The sequence below is a fragment of the Aulonocara stuartgranti genome, assembly GCF_965226115.1.
Source record: "Aulonocara stuartgranti genome assembly, chromosome: 13".
Taxonomy (NCBI): domain Eukaryota; kingdom Metazoa; phylum Chordata; class Actinopteri; order Cichliformes; family Cichlidae; genus Aulonocara; species Aulonocara stuartgranti.
In genome coordinates, this window is record NC_138949.1 from 12,575,312 (window position 1) to 12,598,775 (window position 23,464).

A 23,464-nucleotide genomic window follows, 5' to 3' on the forward strand; every position below is an offset into this window, starting at 1 on the left:
TACTATGCAGATAACACCCTACTGTATTTATCTATGAAGTCAAATGCTACAAATACATTAGTTAAAGTACGGGCAACTCTTAAAGGCATAAAGACCTGAATGATGTTTAATTTTCTGCTTTCAAATTCAGACAAAAGTTATCAGACTTGGCCTTCTAACCTGGTTCTTAATTCTTGATAGCTTGACCTTAGCCTTCCATATTAGTGTGAGGCGCTTTGGAGCATTTTTGATGAGGATATATCCTATAACAGTCCCATTAAACAAATACACTGGACTGCCTTCCTCCATCTGCTCTCTACTGCTAAAATTAGAAACATCCTGTTCGGTCCGAAGGTTTAAAATTCTAAACTGGACTACTGTAATGCATTATTAAGCAAAAGTACTCAGCAGGACGTGAAAAGGAAATCATATTTCTCCCATATTAGCTTCTCTCAATTGGCTCCTTGATAAATCCAAAATACTATTAAAATTAAAAATTTTCTTCTTACAAAGTAAGACCTAAACTGAACTGAATACTCCCTCTCAAGATGACTTATGTCCCCCAAACTCATAGCCTATTCTCTTCTGCTTCCTGCCTGTTAGCCAGAATCATCACAGGTCTGCCGTAAAGACACGCAGGTGGCACTTCCTGTGCCTCCATACTCTAGAGACCACAGGAGACACGACTGGAGCCCGGCAGCATTAAAGTGCTCCTCTTTGGCTCTGTTCTCAGTAGGCATAAAGGACAGGATTGCCACATTGCTCTGGTATGCAGATGGTCAGGCACAGAGACACATCATAACTTCAGTTTCACAACAACAAGCTACTCAGTCTCTGTTAGAGCCGTGTGAGATTTGGTGGAGCAGCTGTCTTCTTGGCTGCACTCTCCAATATCACTGTATCACCAATCGCCCCACAAGAGGAAGTGGATACCCTCCCCCAAGAGACCCAGAAACCACTACTGACAGATGATATTTCTGGATCTCCACCCACTGAGCACAAGCACTTTACAAAGAACATTTTTGCATGCATATCTCAATGGAGTGATGCTTGGTGACTTCACCACAGTAGATTTTAAAGCTACTTGAGTGCTTCTTTGGGACCCAGACCCTAGACGTTTCTGCTGTTTAGATTAAAGGGTAGCCTACAAATGCTCTTCCCGAGCACACTGCACTACTTCGAACTCTGTCAACACAGCAGCTTGAGCCAAAGGGGCAAAAAGAAAATGTGTGGAACAGTAAAAGACCACCACATTTGAATCCTGCTTTCATGACGCTAGCTGTCTTGGGAATCAAATTCTTCTCTATTATCTGGTTAATATCAAAACATATTGTGCTTCAGTAGTCACGTGATGATTTAATGCCTCCTACCTGTCACTGACATTAAAAAAATAGCAGCAGATGGATTTTGATGTTGTACTTTATTTATGGCTGAATCATTCACAAATGATTATGGAACTGACATTTTGCTGTAGCAGCAGTAAACCCACCCCACATGTTAACTTTATGTGAGTGTGTGGGGCGGAGGGAGAGCGGGTGGAGGACTGCAAATTGAACATAACAAAGCAAACAAAACAGAGTTACAAACAGGGACTTTATGTTCACTGTCCTCTGCTTACCTCTCTCTATTGGCACTGCCATGACAGGACAGCGTGCAAGCTCACATTCCATCCCAGAGCCCCATGCACAGAGCACATCTGACAAATATGCAGATTGATACTGATATCCCCAGTGGCGCATGACTTTCTGTAAACTTTATGGTACTTTAAGACCAGGTAGTGGCCACAGAGAGAGGGTGATGAGAGAGGCAGACCACGAGAGAGAGAAATAAAGGGAAAGAAAGAGAGAGAGAGAGGGTGGAAAAGACGGGTGAGTGAGGTGGAGCCAGGGGACACAGGACAAACACTTTGAAATCTGAACCAGACTTCAACAACAGTGCCCTCTCTTCATACAGAGTGACAAAGATACATTAGCCAAACAAATCAGTGGGAGCTGAGACTCCACTTAGAGCCAGGAGACCAGGCCACTGGCCCCTACTGCTTAAGAAACCACAGCATTTATGTAAAACAATATCTTAAAAAGGCTCAGAGATGCCTTTTTTAAATATCATTCTATGACAGCAGACATAAAAGTGACATTTATTACCCAGTATACCATACCAATACACAATGCACCCCACCGCAAAAAAAAGAAAAGAAAAAGTTTTTTGTTTTTCATAAGAAATTAAATAAAAAGTGCTCGGCTAAAATACAAAAATATGCTTCATTTCATTCACTCAACTCATAAAGCACTGGACCCTCTTGAGGGAGGAGGGTGGACCCATGTGGCTCCTGTTTGGTGAACGTGGGCAAAAGTTCCCGTCACAATGCACAGGACCGAAGCATATTCCACAAACTACCAAAAAATCTTTGAACTGAAAGCTAAAAAAGGAGACAAGCTATTTAAAGCCAGCCTTTGGCATTGGTCAAAGATGCAACCATTGTAAGCTCACTTTAAGACTGTATTTAATTATAATATGTTTCAGTTTAGTTGGTTGGCTAATTCAAATCTCACCTTTGCTTTGCTATCTTGAGCAGACATGTAGCCAACACACATGCTTTCTGTGGTGTGACTCCACAGGAACTCCACTGTAAATAAAGACAGATACAGGTTACAAACACCAAGTCTTCATACACAAATATCCATACACAGATTTAGCAGCCGGAGCAAAGGTTTGATAGAAACAGGAAACCATACAGAACGAAAGGTTCGATTTCCTAAAGCGAACAGAAATGAGTAATCCTGCCGAAGAAGAACATCAGGCGGGTGAGCCGGTGGACTTAGCACCGAACATGCCCATTACAATGAAAATATATGACTGGCAGTTGTGACATAATTGCATAGAATAGCAGAACTTGAGAGGTGAAATGTAAACTCAATTACTGCACCAAAAGGATGTGGTCGACATGATGTTTATTCATGTAAATCAACAGCAATCTGTGGTAGGTGACACAGCACAAAAGCTGCGCTACGTACACAACATCAAAACGGGGTCTGCACATCATTCAGTGTCAACTGAAAATATTTTATTATCCATGCAGACTTAATGTTTTATGTTGCACTCCATGATTTGGAGTTAAAACAAAAGATTTATGAAAACATAAAGAGCCCAAACTTTGAACTGGACACAATGAGCACTGAGGTCAACTCCATAATAGTAGAAATCCAGAAAGTAGGATCATTCTCCTAAGCTCTGGGCAGAGAAACCAAATCTATCAATACAATCAGTTGGCAGTATTCAGAAGGCCTCCACTTCTCTGAAGATTAGTGGTTGATTCCATAGTGGGAGGTCTCTGCTTAAATCTGAGATGAAGGGTGTGAAACCAAAGCCTGATTGTGCAAGTTAAAACACAGACCACCTGCCAGGAAAGCCACAGTGCCTTCTCTTCTGTCTTAACATCTCACTAATAAATCAAGGAGTCACCCTATGTCTGTGCTTTCTTCACATTTCTCAACAACACTTCATCCTAACCACTTCACTCTTGGTGGGTGCACTACAAGGAACCCAAAGAATTGCAGTGTCGAGTTTGAAGTCGGGATCAAAGTTGTCTTTTTCTTGTTTTTGTACTTTCATAACTACTGCAGTCATGTGCGGCATTTAGGGAACAGCTGTAAATTAAATTCCAGCTGCCAATCAAAAAAATGTAACATAAATTTCTGTAATGATGCCGTCGCAGGCACGGAGGAGATGGACTGGACACCAGTGTTACTACCGTCTGCTTGGATTTAAAGTTTTTATATATGGCTCACGAACCATCTGATGCTGGCAGCTGCCACGAAAAGAGACGACTTTTGTCTGTTTATCCATTTTATTACCAACCTGTCAATTTAACCAGCCAAGTCTTGAAATTATTAACATCTTACCCAGTATACCCTGAAAGTTTTGAGACGGCTGAGCCTCCACACATCTGCAACATCGCAAGACAATTACTCCCCCCAAAACACGATCTTCACTGGCCAGAATGGGTGAACCTGGACACAGAGGAAAAACAATACATTTAAGATGATTGAAAATGGCATATGTGTTTAAAAAAAGGAAAAGAAAGGTTCTCGTTAATCAATAATGTCTCATACTTTTTTCGTTTTCCAACCCTAAAACATAAAACCAAGCATAGCATGACATAATTAGGCAATACACAACCTTTGATGTACGAGCAACAAAACTTTCCAATCCAATTCTCTCCCTTTATATCCAAATTATACAAATTGAAATAATTACATCAGTTTTATCAGGATTTAACCCAGAAATAGTGAATAACAGGTAGTGTCATTTTAACTCTACATACTGTATGTACTGTTATAACACAAGGCTTCATTTTAAGATCTAAATAATGCTCAAATATGTTTCAGCTGACTTTAATAACACATAAAGAAAGGGCCGTTCTTGCTCCCTGACTAAATTCCAGGAGAGACAAACTTCAATGAGGTGTTGTATATACAGAAAAACTTGGACGCGGCCATTAGCCTAGCGCAATAAAAGAAGAAAGGGCTCGGTTTGGAAAAAAACAATCTATAAACAGCTATAGCATGACTTGAAATGTCTCAACACAGCAATGAGCAAAGGAAAACAGGACTATTTGGTGCAACTGATATAAATATTGTTGTGTCTGCATACCATTGTTCTTTTGTTGCATTTCACTCAGATTTTGGTTCCATGTCGTAATGTTCCCTTCACTCTATAAAACACTGTGTGTGTGTGTGTGTGTGTGTGTGTGTGTCTGTGTTTGTGTAGCTTGGACAGCGTTCACACACAAGAACAGATATTTGTTCTACATTTTCAAAAAGGCAAAATATTCCATCAAAAACTCCATTATTTAGCCTGCAGCAAGAATTTAACAATAAATAAACAGAAATGAACATTTTTGAAATATCACCCCATTCGATATGTACTTGGCAGGTGTGTCTATGGCACTACAATCTTTTATTAGCATTAAACAAAAATATTTTTTTGAAGTGTTTAAAAGTGTTTTATTCTGTAGACCAGCGGACCGGTACCGGTCCAGGGCCTGGGGGTTGGGGACCGCTGCTATAGACTGAATCACCTGACATTGCCGTGTTCTATCTACGGTTTTGTGTAAAGGTTTTGAGCCACCATCATGTTTTAACTATGGCTGTAAAACACAAAACTCACTCTCCCTTTTCTGACACTTCATACACTGAACCAGAAATGTAACATTTCATAAGACCTGTTATCACTGATTTTCAGTCCACTTCTTGCAGATTTTCAGTTTTTCTCCCCGTTTCCCTTCATTAAGAATGGCTTCTTGACAACCACCCTTCCACTGAGACGATTTCTGATGAGGCTTTGGTGAACAGTAGATGGATCAGCTGTTAGTCAGATGTATCCCTCAGGTCCTGTGTCAGGTCTGTGTTGGATTTTTTCCTGTTTCTTACTTTCAGATGCTGTTCATTTGCTATAGATACTGTTTTTTTAGACCTGCCACTTCTTTTGTCTTTCTTTTCACTTTTCTTTTGTAACCCACTTGACGAGTTTCATCAAAAATTTTAACGGCACACTGCACACAACGCTGAGATATGCCAAGGTTTGGGTATATAACTCTTTGGAAATTACCTTTTTGGTACAAAAAAAAAAACTTTTTTATGCCTGTTAAACTATGTTAGATTTGGGATTTTGCATCTATTCAACTAAAGAAATGGGAACAAATGATGTGTTTTTGCCCAAAAATACTATTTAAAATTGCTCATCCCTTAATAACTTCCATGGCTTAACAAACAAACAAAACATTCCTCTGAAAATGGTCACATACAAGAACAAAGAGAGTGAAAAATCAGGATCTTAACCTTAACCAGGCAACATTTAAAAACTGCAAAAAAATGCAAATCAAAATCAAACCGCAGTGTCCAGGGCGAAAGTCCTGTTTGATCCATTTATCCAACAGGAACATGCTGAGTTTGTCATTGTCCCACTGCTGCATAAATCACATTTTTGTATTTGACACAAACCTATGACATCTTAACAATGCAACGGGTAAATTGCCATGACTGTACAGAAGCAACATTAATATGATGTTGTGGCAATATTAATAACATAACAACATTCCTGTCTCATTCCTACTGTTAACATGCGTTCTGCAAAGACAGGATTTGCGCAGCTTTGTTTGAATAAATTGAGACGGACGAAGCCAAATCGAGACGGACTTCTAAAGAAGGCCGGAACAAGGCAGAAACCACCACATGTTTCCATATGTCCTTTTTCCCTCTGCTCTGAACTATCCCAGTGGTCATTCACAGGCACAGCAAACACGGTTAACAAGGCTTTCAAAAACTGACCACTTCTGAGAATAAGTCAAAAAACTAAAAAAAAGCTCTTCATATAAACCTATAAACTTTCAACAAAACAAGCATGTCTTCCAAAATTATCTGTGGCTGTCAGCCATGATGTGTGCACCATTTGAAGGCCCTTTTTAAACAGTGAAAAGGAACCATAAATCAAAAGCTGTCTCTGATTCTATAATTTCCAACGTTTCCAGTTGTTCTCTCATTTCTTATGTTATGCAACATCTGTTTGTATAATTCTCTCCACGTGTTTCTCACAAACACGTTCTTGGCTGACAAATCTGTGTGTATGGAAAAGAGCGGTAATCAGGCTACATGTGTGTGACTCACTGATGAACTTGTTTTGCATAGCCTCCAGCAGGGCTTGGTGGGCATCTTCAGACTGCATGGCAGCAGAGCATTCCCGTGCCAGCATGGTGCGAATCAGATGCTCCCCGCAGCCTGGCAAAAGACACAAAATGACACACATAATAAACAGAGTTAACTTTTAGAGACTTTTGGCACATCTAGACTAAACAACTTCCTTTCAAATCCAAAGCACGTGAAAGTCTTAAAAAAGTCTTTTAAAACTTGTAAAAAAAAATATCTTTATTTATTATTAGATTATATTATTTATCTGGTTATTAGGTATATAATGGAAGCTATTCTAAATATCAAAGGGTTAAGTTTTGTTTATTGAGTTCAAATAAAAATAAAAATGATAATGCAATCCTTTGGCATATTCTCACAAGTGTAATTAGGCAGTTTTTATTTCAGGTAATACTGAAATCACTTCTAAAGTACAGCTGCCTTGCTCATGGGTACACTGACAGTGATTACAAAGAGAGGGTTTTTGTTTCAGTTTTCCCTGCCTTGATCCCAGCTAGTTTTGGAGCTTTAAAACTGCCAAACACCCAGTATTAATTCCCCCTCTGTAAATCCTGTGCTGTAGCTGGCTCCCGGCACAACTGCAGGGTGTGCAGAGAGCCATACTTACTTCTATCGTCATGACACATTCACGCATCATTTTTATTTAAACAGGTTTAGAATTTCTATGTTACTGTAATATGCATTTTTAGAAACAAGATTTTACAAGTTTGTCTAAGGAAAAGAAACTATTTTTGATCAGATCACTGTTGAATATTTATAAAAGCAGTGTAGTGACTGCATGTACAACTAAATAGAAATAATAATAATAATAATTTTAGAGTACACAGAAATAAAACTGCAGTATAGAGGTTGTTTGCTATAAGAAAAACCTAACCCCGCTAACCCTGCTAGCTCCAATTGATTGTGGTAGCCACCTGAATCTGTCTGATGTGCTTCCTTCATGGTGCATGCGGTAAATACTCCAAGGAGAGAAACAAAGCATTTTGTTAAGAATTCAGGGAAACCAGGAACCATAAAAGCATGGGCAGCCTGCTCAGTCTCTCACATTACCTTCAACCACTTCCAAGTCAAAACATAGCAGGTGTGCCTTTTTATATCAGAGATAATATGCTACTTATTCCTTAAAGAGCAAACATTAAATCCAACATATTGCTGTTTTTAAGGAAAAGACAGTTGCTGAATGCAAACTGCATGCTTACAATAAAGCCTTTCTCACATGTAAAGTTTGCACGTACCGGAGAACAAGACAAAAAAATCTTAAATTGTAAACAAAACACATCTGGCAAAGGCTCCTGTGAAAACCCATAAAGACTGAAGAATATGGCCTCATTGTTTCTGTAAACACAAATGAAGGCCCCATAAAAAACAGGTAACTACAACAGAACTGAATGCAGGTCAGTAACTGTGGAGAACAAACGCCCGGAGCAATTTGAAGTCCTTTTTTTAAGGCAAGTAGAAAACTGTATTGGCAATGTACTGTGCCTTTTGTGCTGTGTTTACCATAAACCCCCACGAGTCTAAAGGGAACTGGATATTATGGCAGCGCAAACACAGTTGAATTAGGATGGCAGAAAGAAACCTAAAGCAGCAACTCACCAGGAAAAAAAACCCCAAAAAGACCAACAAATGTGGACACAGTATGTGACAGCCGACAGCGGCACGAGTAAACAGTAAACTTTGTGAGTTGTTGTCTCGCTGGCCGCAGCAAAGTAAAGGCCAGATGAAGCAATAAAACAAAGACACACATGAGCCGCATATTACAAAACTGACTACAGTGGAAGAGGTGGGAAGGAGAGAGGGCGGGTGCGTGGACGGGCAATGTGTTGGTGTGGTGGAGGGAAGAAAGGGACATTCGGGGTGAGGATCACACTCCTTGTGTCAGAATGGAAATGACTCTTTCTGTTTCTTTTTGATGGAAACATCTTTCATGTTAGGAAATGAAAGACAGGTGTTGTACTGGAACACACGTTATGCTCTCTGAACCCATACGGCTCGCTCCTTTTTTTCACTCACTTCAAAGACAAAGCCACAATATAGGAAGACAGGGTGAGAATGCACACAGCGCAAATATCAAACATGCAGCCTACACTTGATCTTCTTGGATAATTAATGAACAACAGACCACTACCACAACAGTTGTCATATACTGCTTGTTTAATGTAAGAAATGCTGAACAGAGCTGCTGAAATGTATCCGGCCTATCACCTTTAACCTACAGACGGCAAGCAAATGACAGATCCTCACCAAACCAGACTGGATGAAAAAGCATAAAGTCCTTAGCATGTCTTAAAATTAGTTAAATACACTTTCAGATGAACAACAACACATGAAACTTGTCAAATGTCTTTATTCATTTAACAAAAATGACGCCAAAAGCATTTGTGAAAAACTAAGTAAATTGTTACTGCTTCTATAGGAATTAAGGTAGTGTGACACCTCTATAAAAGCAAAAGTTTTGGTAATTTGCTGGTCTGGAGCATTCAGGTGCATGTTAGCTCAATGCCAAGGAGGAAAGACATCAGCCATTATCTTAGAGAAGCAGCTGTTGCTCCCTATCAATCTGGGAAGGGTTATAAGGCCATTTCCAAACAATTTAAAGTCCATCAATTCTACAGTGAGAAAGTTTATTTACAAGTGGAAAACATTTGTGCCGATCTTCCCAGCAAATTTACCCCAAGGTCAAACCAAACTGCAAAAGCCCCAATGAAGCTACATCTCGGACTCTAGAGGCCTCGGTTAGTATGTTAAATGTTAAAGTTCATAGCAATAAAATTAGGAAAAAAATTGAATAAGTGTGGCTTTGCAGAAGAAAGTCTCTTCTCTCTAAAAACACTGTGGCAACACAGTTTAGATCTGAACAAAGACTTTTGGAATTATGTTCTTTGGACAGAACGAGACCAAGACGTCTGGACTTAATGCACAGCACCACATTTAGCAATAACCAAACGACTGTTATGATTCTGGCTATTTGCAGTCTTTGAGTCAACCATGAACTCTTCTGTATATCAAAGTATCTGGAGTCAAAGTGAGGCCATCTGTCCAACAGCTAAAACTTAACCCAAATTGGATATTGTGAGAAAACAGTGATTCCAAACACAGCAGCAAATCTACAACAGAACGGCTGAAAAAGAAAAGAATCAAGATGTTGCAATGGACCAGTCAAAGTCTGAACCTCAACCTGAATTAAATACTGTGCAAGGACCTTAAAAAAAACAGTGGGAATGTCTGAAAAGCGTAAAAAGTGGCCAAAATGATCTCTACAACGATAAGAGACACTGATAAAAACAAACAGAAAATGATTACTTATAAGTTACTAAGTTATTGCTGCTAAAGGTGGTTCTACAAGATACCAAATCATTTTGTGTGCGTGTGTTTTTCACACACTGCTTCTGCATTTTGGCTTCATTTTTGTTAAATAAAAAATGACCCTGTGTGTGTATGTCATGGTTTGCAATTTATTTGATGTTGTATTTAAATAATTTTAGACCTGATAACCTGATAAGGACCAAATGATTTTTTAAAATTATATGCTGATAGAGAAAACCTCGAAAAAGCATTCATTTTCACATGACTGTTTGCTCCAATAAAAACCACCAGACAGCTAATAATTTAAGTGAAATGTTCTAGATAACTGCAGAACTAACCACCCAAATCATAAATTCTAGGGCTTTTGGACAGCAGAAAGCATATTAGGCCATCCTGAACTACAATAATGATGTCAAGTAAAAGTCCTGTCGAGTGCTGCTCGACCACATAGTTTTTTGTTTGTTTTTTTGTTGTTGTTTTTTTTTTGGGGGGGGGTTTTAGTTTTATTTAGATTTTTATATTATACATGTACTCTAAGTAAAAGCTAAGTAAAAGTACATGAAATGCAGAAGTTGATACTTGATTTAACTGCCAACTATTATACCAGTCAAGTTATGATCCAAATCTGGACAAGTACACTTTACAAATTCACCATTTTAACACTGCAATGCCCTTCCAGCAGCTCTCCTTCAATCATATCTACAACAGGTGTCCCATGTCACAAGTCACTGAAAATCCAAAGAGCTCTGCAATGCACCTGGCGTGCAGCTGACTAACACAGAGTAGAGAAAGATGACTCAATCAGTTGAGGAAGTGACTGATGAGAAATCACTCAGCGGGAACAGTTGAAGGTCATCGGAAAGTATTATCAGGCTTTTTGAAGCCTGACTCGCTCGGACTGATTCATATCATCCTCAACAACAAAAGAGAGGCTAATAGTGAACCCAGAGTGAACAGAGTGGAAACAAACACACACAACTGTAAAAGTGGATTACAGAGAATGTGCTGGTTTACCTGAGGTACTCACTGCTGTAGAGTAAGAGTTCATATGACAGGCATTTTCAGCCCAGCAGCCACATCCATAGTGAGCAGCCTGAGAAATGGAAAACAAAAAAGACATCTTAGATGAAAAGGATTATTGCTTTTGCCTTGAAATAAGCAGAATAATTTCTTAAAGAGTAACTTTGGTTACTGGTTGGTTATAGCAGACTTATTTATATTTGCACATCTTTAACTAAAGCAGCATGCCAGGCTTTCTAGCTCTATTGCTCTGAGCTTCAGGTTTTCCTAACACTACAAGTGATAATTAGGTTGAGGCAGTAAATCCCACTGATTCATTCATTCTGTTCAGCCTCAACTGTTACATGGCTGTTTTTTCCCGTAAAGCTGCTTTTAATAGAAAATGACAACTTCCTTTGTTTCCTAGAAGTAAAAGTTCTTCTTCAAAGAAAAGTTTTGAATTAACATTAAGTAGAGCCCAGACCACTAGTTGTTATTTTTGACTATCTCCATTAAAAAGTAAAATTTCAGCTCTGTTAATTACAGGCAGCAATGGGAGAAATAAAAGAAAGGGAACCAAACTCTGGGGGTCTTTACTGGCAACCGCTGCTTCCTGAAAAAGTCCAATCTGCTGCCCTTAACCCTTCATAAGGTGCACTGATCAGTTAGACTTATGGCCACTAGAGGGGATCAAAACTCACGTAACACACAACCCTGGCACACTGTTTTCCTCCTATGATTTTAGTGGATAGTGAGTTAACAAAGAACATACTACAGACGCGCCACCTCTCTACTGATAACACATTTCTGGTCAAGTCTAAAAAGCCCAGGGTGATTTTTTGCACTCCAACTCTATCCTTTTTGACTTTCCTCCAAAAGCAGGTCACATTTAAAGAGCATGTCCTTAATGGTTGCTGAGCTTTCAGTTTCATTATACCCAGATTCCCCACCAACTATGGGATTGGAATCTAATGCAAAAGCTAATATACAACTCTTTTTTAGCTCTGCTTTGGTCCCCACCAAAGTCGCCCAAAAATATCTGCGTTTAACGGTTGGAATTTTTTTAACAGCTTGCAGCAAATTTGAAGCAAAAATGACACTTTTTTTCAAGCAACACTGTTCTTCAGACAAAAAAAAACACAAGCATGGAAAATTGACTGATTACAAAAAAATTAAACAAAAGCTGCAGAAACACACTGATGTCAAAAAGAGGAAAAAGTCTCTATATGTTCACTGGCAAAACTATAGTACTGCTCTGTTGTTGTTTTTGGACAACTAAGAACAGACCACTGGGAATAACGTGACCTAGGTAGAGAAAAACAAAGAGTGAGGTTTTTTTTGGCCACAGTGAGAGGAGACATGTTCGGCACAGAGCAAAGACAGACTTTCAAAAAGAAGAACTACATGCCAGCTGTAAAACATCGTGGTGTGAATGTGCTTTGATGCCCTTGGGACTGGACAGCTTGCAGGCATCGGTTTTACTATAAACCAGCATCGTATCAAAGAGTGCTTGAAGATAATGTGAGACCATCTGTTCAAAAGTTGAAGTTAAAGCAAAGCTGGCTCTTCTAACAGAATAATGATCATAAGGGGTCTAACAGATTCACTGAGAAATGGGTCAAAAAAGAAGAAATAGAAGGTTATGCAAACACCATCAAAGTCCAGATTTGAATCCCAATGAATTGGATGAATTTAAACAGGCACTACTTGCAAAAAAAATTAAAAAAACAAACAAACAAACAATAAAAACAAAATCTCTTCCAACTAAATGTTGAAAAAAAAATTGGTGGTAAAATTACTTACAACAATATCAATGACCAGTGGACATTTATGGAGAATTGAAGGAGGCACACTAGCTTTGAGACCAAGATTTACCCCTCCACGGAAGAATGTTACATTACAGCTTTTCAGCCTTTTTTTATATTAGTATATCACCTTTATTTGAAGAAAAGAAGTCTGTATTAAAGAAGAGGAAAATGTTTGCCTGTTAAAGTCAAACAGGCATACGTCCATCCATTCTCTCCTGCTTAGCCTTGTCAGGGGCGCAATGGGGGGGATGGAGCCCATCCCAGCTACCATACGGTGAGAGGCAGGTTACACTCTGCACAGGTTGCCAGTCTGTCGCAGGGCTAACACAAGAGACAGACAACCATTCACACTCACATTCACACCTATGGACAATTTAGAAATACCAATTAACCTAACCCCACTAACTACATGTCTTTGGGAGGAAGCCCGAGTGCCTGGAGAGAATCCACGCAAACACGGGGAGAACATGCAAACTAAAAACAAACATTTCCAATGGATTTACTGACTTGCCACACATGAAACTGAAATTATCCCCAAGCCAGAGGCCCATAATTTGGAGCAAAAAAAAAAAAATAATTCTCCCTCTTTTAGACGGCAATAATTTGGATACGGACAGACATCTTTTGAGCTTCAATTACAGGCAGCAGCATAACATTAGCATTAAACGCAAACAGTATGTAGGTGCACAGTGCACTTATTTTGTTCTCTAAATAGAGCCCTGTATGCACGACATAGAAACGATATCTCACAATGTTGAAATATTTCACTACAGAAGAAATGATGTCTATAGTAATAAGTGCATCAAATATAATTTTAGCTATCATTTAATTGAGTTACATTAAACATTTATTTAAAGACATTATCTGGACAAAGATATTGTAATAAAAAGAAGGAAAGGGCTTCATTACCTGGCCAACCCTGCCGGGATGTTTCATAGCCAAGCCTCCACTGGACACTGCTGCAGCTACATTCCCCTCCAGGTCCACAACAACAGCTCCAACTGTGTCGAGGCACCCTGAGCCATTTCCCTATATGACAGTAAAGGAAAAGAGTCACATGAACTGCAAAAAAGGAGCTAAGAAATTCAAAAGGACATCTTCAAATGACAATTTTAAGTAACTATAACTATAAGAGGTGGCAAAATGAAAAAACAAAAAGACATCACCTTCTGAACTTGAGATGTTAACTTTTGACTAACAATCACACTAGTAGGTGAAGGAACCTCTGTATGCATCTGTTTGCTTGTACCGTCTTCACAACTATTCATTAATTCGCACCTCTTAAGTCCAGTCCTGAAGAAGTGACAGTGTCAATGAGCTGTTCTCCTATTTTTTGTTAAAAACTGTTTTCTATTAGGCTTTTTTAACCACCATTTCAGTAAATATTAGCACCTTGCAATAATGTGTTTTTAGGGCACGGCATAAAATGACCTAGGCTACACTTCCCTGCACATGTTGTGTTATCCACCAACACTCGTAAACTAACAAGCGTTTAGAAAACACATCAACAAATTTTAGCACCGCAGTAAAAGAATTTATAGGGAAAAAAATGAAAATGGAATATCACTACACTGTGCATGCTGGCAATAGTGCTAAACTCAAGTAAATGCTATCATTAGTGGGTAACAGCTGCCTACTCAGGGCTCTAGAGTGCGACCAATTTGGTCGCAAATGCGACCAAATTTTTCAGTGGTGCGACTAAAAATAAATATTTGGTCGCACAGGTGCGACCAACTGTTCCGGTAACAAAAAAAAAATCTCTGTAACTCTCCGTGTGGTCAACAACAGACACACATTATGCCCCTATCGTGGACTAAACCAATCAGAGATAGTCAGGGGCGGGACCTCTCTGATTGGCCGTGGTCCAGTTGAAAGTGCAGGTGGAAGAGAGAGGTGAGTAGCTTGAATAAAGCGATATCAATTCATTAACGGATTCCACACAAAGACCTAAACACGGAGCGGACCCAACACATCAGAATCAGCTTCGTCTTTCTCGGCTTTCTCACCCGACGGCCCGAACACGGACACGCTGTCGGAGCTTAGCGATTCTTCGGGTCCGCGCTGTGTTTACGTCTTTTTGCGCTGATTCTGAGCTGCAGGTTTTGCCTCTCTCCAACCAAAATTCACCGAGCCTGCAGCAAAAGAAGCAGCAAACTGCGCTTCACATTTGATCAATGTCGTCATGAATTCCCTCTGACTTTTGCTGTTTTGCTTCCACCACGATAAAAATCACACTTCCTGCACAGCTCTCTCTCTCTCTGTACTTCAGGAACAGTTTCCCGTCTCAAATCTGTTTTCTGCATTATTCATTCGCTTATTACCCACCAGTCTAGCGTTGTTTACAGCGCTTTTTCTTTTTTCACTTAAATGACCTCGGACAAGAAAGCCTAATTTCTGCTGTTCAATACTGAAGAAATTTAAATTTCTTAAAATTATGCAAAATTGCAGAATATTTTTAAGGTTATCTGCTATAAAAAGCCAGACCAGGAAAATCTCCTTCATGTTTTCCTGTGTTTTATTCTCAGTTACTTTCACACAAAGGCATCTGCTGTGATTTTCACAATTCTGATGAAGTCTCATGTGTATCAGTACTGATAAATGATCAGAATTATAATATTTCTGACTGTCTGAGGCTAAATTGAATCAAATCAGGACTTTGAGAACCGGAATTGAATGGATTATAGAAATCAGTGATGATACTCAGCCCTAGTGAGCAGCCTAGGCCTGAGAGAAGTGGATGTACTGTAGCTGTGGGTAATAAGAAAAGATGAAAAGAACTATTGATAACTTTTTTGTTAAGTTAAGGCCTGATCTGTCTGAAATTCATAGCCAGTGCTCTGACACGGTGCCATCAATATTTGAATGCTGAAAAAGCACAGTGTATCCAGAAAACACATTATATGCTGCAGTAAATGCACTGCCCAAGTGTCCCCTCTCCCCACGGCCTTTCAGCAGCAGACAGCAGCAAACAGGTCGTCAGAGGAGGCCAAGATGATGATTAAGTTTTTAACATTTTCTACAATATTGACAAAGCACTTTAAGCACAAGTTTGTTAGTTAATAATTTAGAAATTAATATTGTCTGTATGGACTTCCCCCCCCAAAGAAAGTGCACATGTAAAACTGCGGTGTTAAGCGATGCGGTTGAAAAATTTGAGTGCGCCTAACTTTTGTGCCGGTACGCCTAAATTTTTAAAGTTAGGCGTACCGGTGCGCCCATGTCAAAAAGTTAGTCTAGAGCCCTGCTACTTGTCTATTTTAAAAGGGAACTGACTCCAAAATTAAGACAGCACTGCATGAAAATATGAACCACTCTTTCTTCACATTTCATAAAGATATGCTGCTGGAATTCCAGTCCTCTGTTTTCTTCCTTGATTGCAGTTTGCTTTGGAAGTGACTTCCTTGTGAACCATCATGAGTCAGACTGCATGACAAATGAACTTCTACAGGGCAAATGTGCAAACTGGCATTATTACACATGATCACAACCCAGCTTCTACCAGAAACTGAAGATTACACCTTGGACTAAAAAGACAACAGTTGAAAAAAAACAACAATGGATCAGCTTGTCTCCTCTGCTTTCAGCTCTCCTAAATCACCCCTGGGACCTGAGCTCCAGAGGCCAAAAAGATCCAAGGCCAGCTATTTTCAAATGCTACAGACACCATCCTGTCATACATGATCAGTGTATTTGAACCCCACAGTAAATGACGACCGTAACACTTGTGAACATCTTTGGAAAAATAACACTTAATCTCGCCATGAGGACGCAGGTACCAACCCTGGAAAGATTTTACTGGCTGGCAAAAAGACAGAGCCATAAAGAAAAGGCCTTGCATGTAAATTAAAACCAGGCTGCAATAACATTCTTTTCTGAGATCCCTCTCTCATAAGTCATTCTTGATACATAATGTTATTTCCTATTAGCTGATTTTACATGTCAGTGGCAGAGGAAACATTAAAGATGAGGTAAAGTATATTAAAATTCTCAACATGGACCGTCCCCATCAGAGTACAAGCTATTTCCAGATCAGCTTTAACTGCACCAAATGGCCACTTATTAATCTTAAGTGTTTGTCATATGTAAGTTTTAAATAAACATAGCAGACAGATGAAAACTGGGTGACTCAATCTTTTAACTCTAATTAAGCAAACTAGCTATTTGACATAAAAATCAATCACCGAATCAAACCCCATTTGATCACGGCTAAGTCAACAAACAGCTGGTCCTAGATGTTAGTCTTTCATTTAATGGATATATCATTAATAAAGACGATTGATGTAACTGAACTAAATAAACCACAATAGAATTCAAAAACAGATCCAATGAAGCAAATCAGGCTGTGTCTGTTTACACGTTTTACTCCATTTAACACAAATCACATCTGAACCAAGATAAACTTTCCCACCCTCTTCTGTGCTGCTTCCTCTGCTCGTGAGTTTGGAGCAGAGGGAGTTAGCGTTTCAGCTCATCATGAGGCCACCCTTCAGCTGTGCTCCTAGGAGCCCTGAAAGTCAGCACTAACTCTCAACAATCTTTCCTGGAAATGTCCACACAGCTGTCTCGTAATGCAATTGTCTTTGATGCCCCGGGAAGAACATGAGAACTGAGAAAATGTATCTTTGTGTCAGGCATGAATAGCCCTTTTCAAAAACCGCCACAAATTCCCTATCAGACTGAAATCTGAGCTTTGACTCGGACGCCCCGCAACATTCACTTTGTCTTTAAACCACTTCCATGTAGCTTTCGCAGTGTGCTTCAAGAGACTGACTTGGTGAGAAACAGATCTTCTGCAAAGTAGCAGTTCTCTTGCAGACTGAGTCTGAATGTCCTCCAGGATTTCCCTTTTATTCTCTACCTTTAGAAGCCTTCCAGGGCCTGCTGCCGAGAAGCATCCCCACATCATGATGCTTCACGATGGGGTGGCGTGTTTGCAGACGTGTTTGGTGTTTGGTGTCAGCATTGAGTCTGATGCCCGCAAAACTCTTTCTTAGACAACCCCTTCTGTTCTTCCACTTGACTTTTGAGTCTCCCACATGCCTCTGGGTAAACTTTAATTCAGACTGGCTTTGTTTGTGCTGCTGTCCCATTAGAACCTGGGCAACAGGTTCAGAGCAGTCACAGGTGTCTTAGTGGCATCTCACATTTGTCTCCTCCTTGTTAATCAGTTTATGACGACACATGCCATATATCCTCCGCTTCTTAAAGAACTCCTTCTTTAACTGCATTTTCTCAGAGCTGCTTGGAGTGTTTTATTTTCATGGTGTTATTGTAGCCAGGAATGCCAATTAACCTATGCCTGGACAGTCCAGATACAGATGTCTATATTCTACAATCACATGAGACACATTCAGTGTACTCAGGTTACCTCCATTTAACTAATTGTGAGACTGCTAGCACCAACTGGCTGGATCTCAGTTGAAATAGGTCAGTCACTTTAAAGAGGGTGAAAATATTCAGTTATTTTACATCATGTGTTTTTAATAAATTAAAGAGGTGTTTTTGTAAATTCTCATAAAAAACAAAAAAGCCAAATTATAATGACCATTATTTTTTTTTAATGAACAAAAGGGGAAAAATCTAAATAGGTAAACAGCTTTTATAGGAACTGTATATCTTATTGCATAACCTTTAATAACCTGAGTTTCTGACCACATCAATCACCACCAAAAACACACACCAAGTGGAGTCGTCATATGTGGAGTCATGCTGATTTCTAATTAAACCATTTAAGACTCAACTTTCTGCCGATATAATAATCACATGCACTTTTTTCTTGTCGTTTCTGCCCTTTCTAGCCTTTGTTAGTCTGAAGGTTTGGGTTTATCACATTAGGTTTCATTCCAGCGCACAGTCCGAGTACTGCTTGCTCTGTTCAATGCTACAAACAGCTCCAAGTATATTGATTAGATGTTGCCTTTATAAGTTTATTTAACAGTTCTAGCGGCTACATTTTTCAAATGTCTTATAAAATTCAGAATTATTCAGAAGGAATTTTGTGGATATGTGGCTGTTATCCCACTTTTGAAAGCTTTTATTTTGTTAAACTGCTACTTTTCTCTTACTTTTCCATCTGTCTTATTTTTTAAAGTCCCTGTTCCTTCCTGCCATCACTTTAAAACTGCTAGTGCTAAAGTCTGTATAACCTTGTTATTATAATGAATGCTACTTGTTCAGAGCATTTTGTTTGACATAAATGGTAAAACAGTCAAATCTGTGGAATGAAGAAAAGACAATTTGATTGCTGAGAGGAAAAACTACCTGAATAAAAGCAAACTATCCATGCTGACTGTTAGAATGGATATAACACAGCTGAGAAAGAATATACTTACTACTGTTAAAATTTTAACTGGCAACATATCACTCACGTTTTCACTTGATTGTCGTCTTTTCTTTGTCTGATTATGTCCTGTGTCCATTTTCTCTGCCAGCTCCATCTTTCGCTTGTTCCTCTTGTATGCAGATAAACTGAACTCTGGGTGTGACAAAATAGGTTTTTTTTCCTGCATCCACAGAAATTCAACCATGTTTTTCTAGATATTTTTAAATGCAAGTATTTTGGGGTCACTTTATAACTGCGGTTAATTCGCGTCTTGGATAATTTATGTTTGCGAATCAGTGCAAAAGTACTTACTGGTGGCCATTTTATCTGAAGGGCATGGCGGTATTCCATGGCTGACAGCCCAATCATGTGCTCCCCGCCCCACTAAAAAGCTGAGAAAACAACAATTAAATTAGGGGTGGACACCATCACATTAACGCAAAGTTATTCATTAACCGCAATAATCACCAGGGTGGTATTCTGCCAGCTGAAAGTTTCCCTTTCTGTGCTTCACTCAGCAGACGGTTTGCAACCATTACTGGGTTCCTTATACCTGAAAGAAGAAGAATTTTTACAGGGCTTGCAGTTCACAGTAAGTGATGGTATTACTGTGTGAATAAATCAAGACACCAAAACTATTTTTTTTTAAACATCATATATCATTGTGACCCTTGAGGCAAATCAATAAAAAGACTAAACAGATTAGAAGATGAATATATACATTTTTACTTTGTAACATATTTTTGTTTTTGCTAGTAATCGTCACACATGTAGAGCTATGAATTCTGAATCTCTTTCAGCCCATTTAAACTCATTTTTTCAGAATTCCGAGACTTTATAAAAAGCACATGTTGGCTAGCTAAGCCAAATGCTTAACATGATGCAGACCTGGCTAAAAAAAACAAAACAATCTGTTGTATTTTGGACTGCATGGTAAGTGTCAGTTTTCACACCTTATCTGTTGTTTGGAGTTCTTGCAAAAGCAGAAAAAAAGGAAGGAAAAAAAAAGCATTTGCTGAAAGCCTTAAAGAAAAACACAGAATACAGTGATTGTATTAACATTAACATATTAAAAACACTTCCTGGTTGCCCTTCATCTAAAAAAAAAAAAAAAATGAGGTGATCCCACACTGGAATGATTAATGGTGCCAGCGGTTTTTAAATAGTAGAAAAGTCTGTCAGGAAAATATGACCTAGATTCTTGTCTTACTGTCAATATGTCCAGGTGACTGAAGTGCATGTAGCACAATAATGTATGAGTATTATGCAAGTATCACCACACATGTAGTAACTCACCACTAAGAGCTCCTACGGCGCCAAAATGCAGAGACTTTCCATCCATGATACTTGCATCACACTCAATTTCCCCTGACAAATTAAGGTTGGAGCCCATGCCAGCATTTGTGAAAGGAGAGTCCTAAGGACAATTAAAAGAACAGAGTCCAGAATAAGACAGTGCCTGTCATGAACCGTTTTGTCAGTGTGAATATGATGAAGAAAATTTTTTCTTTTTTTTTTTAATTTTAACCACAAAAGAAAGCTTCATTCTTTGTTTTTTTATGATCTTCAGTTGGTCATTGTAAGTCTATGTCACTTTGTCAAATCGTTCAGATTTAGCATGTTTACCACAGAGAAGGTTAGGCAACAACACTTACAAACACACGGATACTTTCAAAACAGATCTGCTAAAGGAAAACTGCTACAATGATCAACCAAAAACCAACAATCAAAGAAAGATAATTAGCACCACTTTAAGTGTTATGAACCAAAAACCGCTGTTGTGAAACTTCTTTCTGTGACACAATAGCAATCAGACCCTGGGACACGCACACTGTTATTACTCTGCTGACTGTACATTTTGTGAGATTCTGGGGAAATGAGAATGATAAAGCAGACGCCTGTGTTTTTTCATACCATCCAATTATGATTTGTTTTTGAGGCCAATTCAGTGATTTCATTCTAGATTTACTTCTTAATTGCCTGCTTTCTAAGGAATTTCTTATGTATTCAGTTTCGCAAAGACAAAAAGGGTACGTCTATCTCAGCTAGCATGGAAAGCTTACAAAAAATTATTTTTTAAATCAGAAAATAACAAGTATGTAATATGAAATATGGACACATCAAGAGGAAAGTGTTTCATTAAGAGTCAGCTCATTTGGCCAAAGGACTGATGAGCTTATGCTGTGGCAAGACGGCCATTATCAATCATTCCATTCACAATTCACAAGAATCGCTACTCCTTTTACAGTATTGGTCAGAACTTGCACACAGTGGGTCTTCATCCAAACTGTACTCGAGGTTAAGTCCAGCAATTTGTAACTGCTGTTTCTGTCTTATGATGCACAGAAACTCTTCAAATAAACCATTCCTTTGCAAATGATCAGTTTGCAAAGGAAACAACTGCTCTTTCAAGATTTCTTTTAAATAAAAGGAAGGTTAGAAAGCAGCCTATAATTTGCTAAGAGAGCTAAAGTAATAACTTCAACTATTGTTGCCTTAAAAGCCTATAGTTCAGTTCATAAATACATTTATTCCAGACAGGCTGTGCTCAATTTTTAGAGGAAGTTTAACAAATAAATAATGCAAAATAAAAATACAGTTTTTAATATTTTGCCAGTTATTCAAAAACAGTCAGTACAGTTTGTGTAGCCACACTTCATTTATATAGAATAGCTGCTCTGAGCCCTAAAAGCACTCACGCTGTAAGACTGTCTTTCACTGAAGCTCCAATCAAAGGCTTTCAAATGGATTTGAGAACAGCCCAAAAGACCATTATTTGAATGCATATAATGTATATTTATTAAGCTATATATACATTCTGCTTATTTTAGCTTTTTGTTTTACTACTTTAAAAAAAGCTTTTCTTAAAGTATATCTTAACTTCATCTTAATGGAGGATTGCCACAGCCAGCAAAGATTATGGTTATCTTGAATAATGCAAACTTGTATTACTGTTTAAAGAAAGTATTATCCAGACACTGTCAGTAAGACTGGGGGTTTATTTTAGTCGCTATTCAACACAAAAAGGTCCAGTTAGCTCATCCTCAGTGGTAGCACTTCATACCATCACACTTTACGCTTTAAAGTGCTGCCCTGCGGATATTAGTGATCCAAACTGGAGCCCATCCGTCTGGTCCATCAAGACTCACTTTCTTGCCATCTGACCATAAAATCTTTTAAAAGAAAATCTGTCGCTGGGTATTTCTTGGTCAGGTCTTACTAGTGTACTTCAAGTTACGAATTTTATTTAGTGGCAGTTGTGTTTCACCCTTCTTTCATTGGCCACATCTCCAAACACTTGAAACTTTGTACTTTCTCAACACTCCAGGGAGGGTATATTTCAAGAGTATGGTGGCAGTCAAATAGGTTCCCAGTGGACTTATTTAAAATTTGTCTTCTCCTGCCATTTTCTTGACACTGTTGTTAGTCTCAATAAGCATTTATTTGTGCAGTGGTCACCCCTCAATAGTCTGACTATTTCAAGAACCTGAAAGGCAAACCATTCCAGTGATCTGGGATTTCAAAGTTAACTTGTTTTTAAGGTGTATCTGGGACATAACATACTTGTAGATCTCGTGTAACTGAAAACTGTGTCAATATAAGTTAATTTTCTATCATCTGGATCAGAACCAACCAACCTCAAGTTCAACTAGTGCTGCAGCCACTGCCTCCACGGCAAGTGCCCCAGCTTTGAGCTGGTCAACAGCCTGCAAAAGAAACAAAACAGGTTTATAGTGAAAAACAGTAAATATATAACTAAACTCAGTTCATATGAACAATAATGTCAGTTATTTATATGAGCAAGACATTTTTTAATATCCCTGAAGCACCCAACTTAAAGCAATTATCAAATACACTTTGAATATAACCTAAAGAGATACAAAAAAAACTCTCTACATTAACAGGTTTAGGTAAAAAGAGGCATAAAGGATGTAAACATTAGATTAAAAAGACTCACAACTTGTCTAAAAGTCACATTGCTTCAAAACTGGCAAAACTATGTTTTCACAATTCATGTTTTACTACTTAAAGAAACTATTAGGAATTTCATAATGGAACATTATAACACATCACTCTTTCTAATCTAAGTGTGTGTGACAATATCTGTCACATGACACATCATTTTCGTTTGATGAAGAATGCGTTTGATTAGATAAATGCTGTTTTTCACTTTGCCCCCGTAAAATCAATCAAAAGATACACGTCTGTCTGTGTATGAGAGGAAAAGAACACAGACAGACTGCTAAAATCTTTTAACAAGGAAAGAAATTATCATTGGCATACAAGCAAAAGACTCATTTTCAAAGGGAACTGTTTCTGCATCGTGTTGAAACAAGCTTCTTATG

General features: G+C 38.6%; 1 protein-coding gene across 4 annotated transcripts in view; it reads right to left on the minus strand.

Annotated features, from left to right (window-relative positions):
- The window catches only part of tasp1 (taspase, threonine aspartase, 1), a 38,509-nt gene that overhangs the window by 4,705 nt on the left and 10,340 nt on the right, over window positions 1-23,464 (minus strand). For all 4 annotated transcript variants that reach the window (XM_082556429.1, XM_082556432.1, XM_082556431.1 and 1 more), the window contains exons 4-13: window positions 22,757-22,825; window positions 20,415-20,535; window positions 19,587-19,671; window positions 19,431-19,510; window positions 19,165-19,271; window positions 13,706-13,825; window positions 11,004-11,082; window positions 6,645-6,755; window positions 3,882-3,989; window positions 2,532-2,605 (exon numbers count right to left, since the gene is read on the minus strand). In XM_082556429.1, the coding sequence (XP_082412555.1) occupies window positions 2,532-2,605; window positions 3,882-3,989; window positions 6,645-6,755; window positions 11,004-11,082; window positions 13,706-13,825; window positions 19,165-19,271; window positions 19,431-19,510; window positions 19,587-19,671; window positions 20,415-20,535; window positions 22,757-22,825 (954 nt within the window). The remainder of the gene's footprint in view (window positions 1-2,531; window positions 2,606-3,881; window positions 3,990-6,644; window positions 6,756-11,003; window positions 11,083-13,705; window positions 13,826-19,164; window positions 19,272-19,430; window positions 19,511-19,586; window positions 19,672-20,414; window positions 20,536-22,756; window positions 22,826-23,464) is intronic.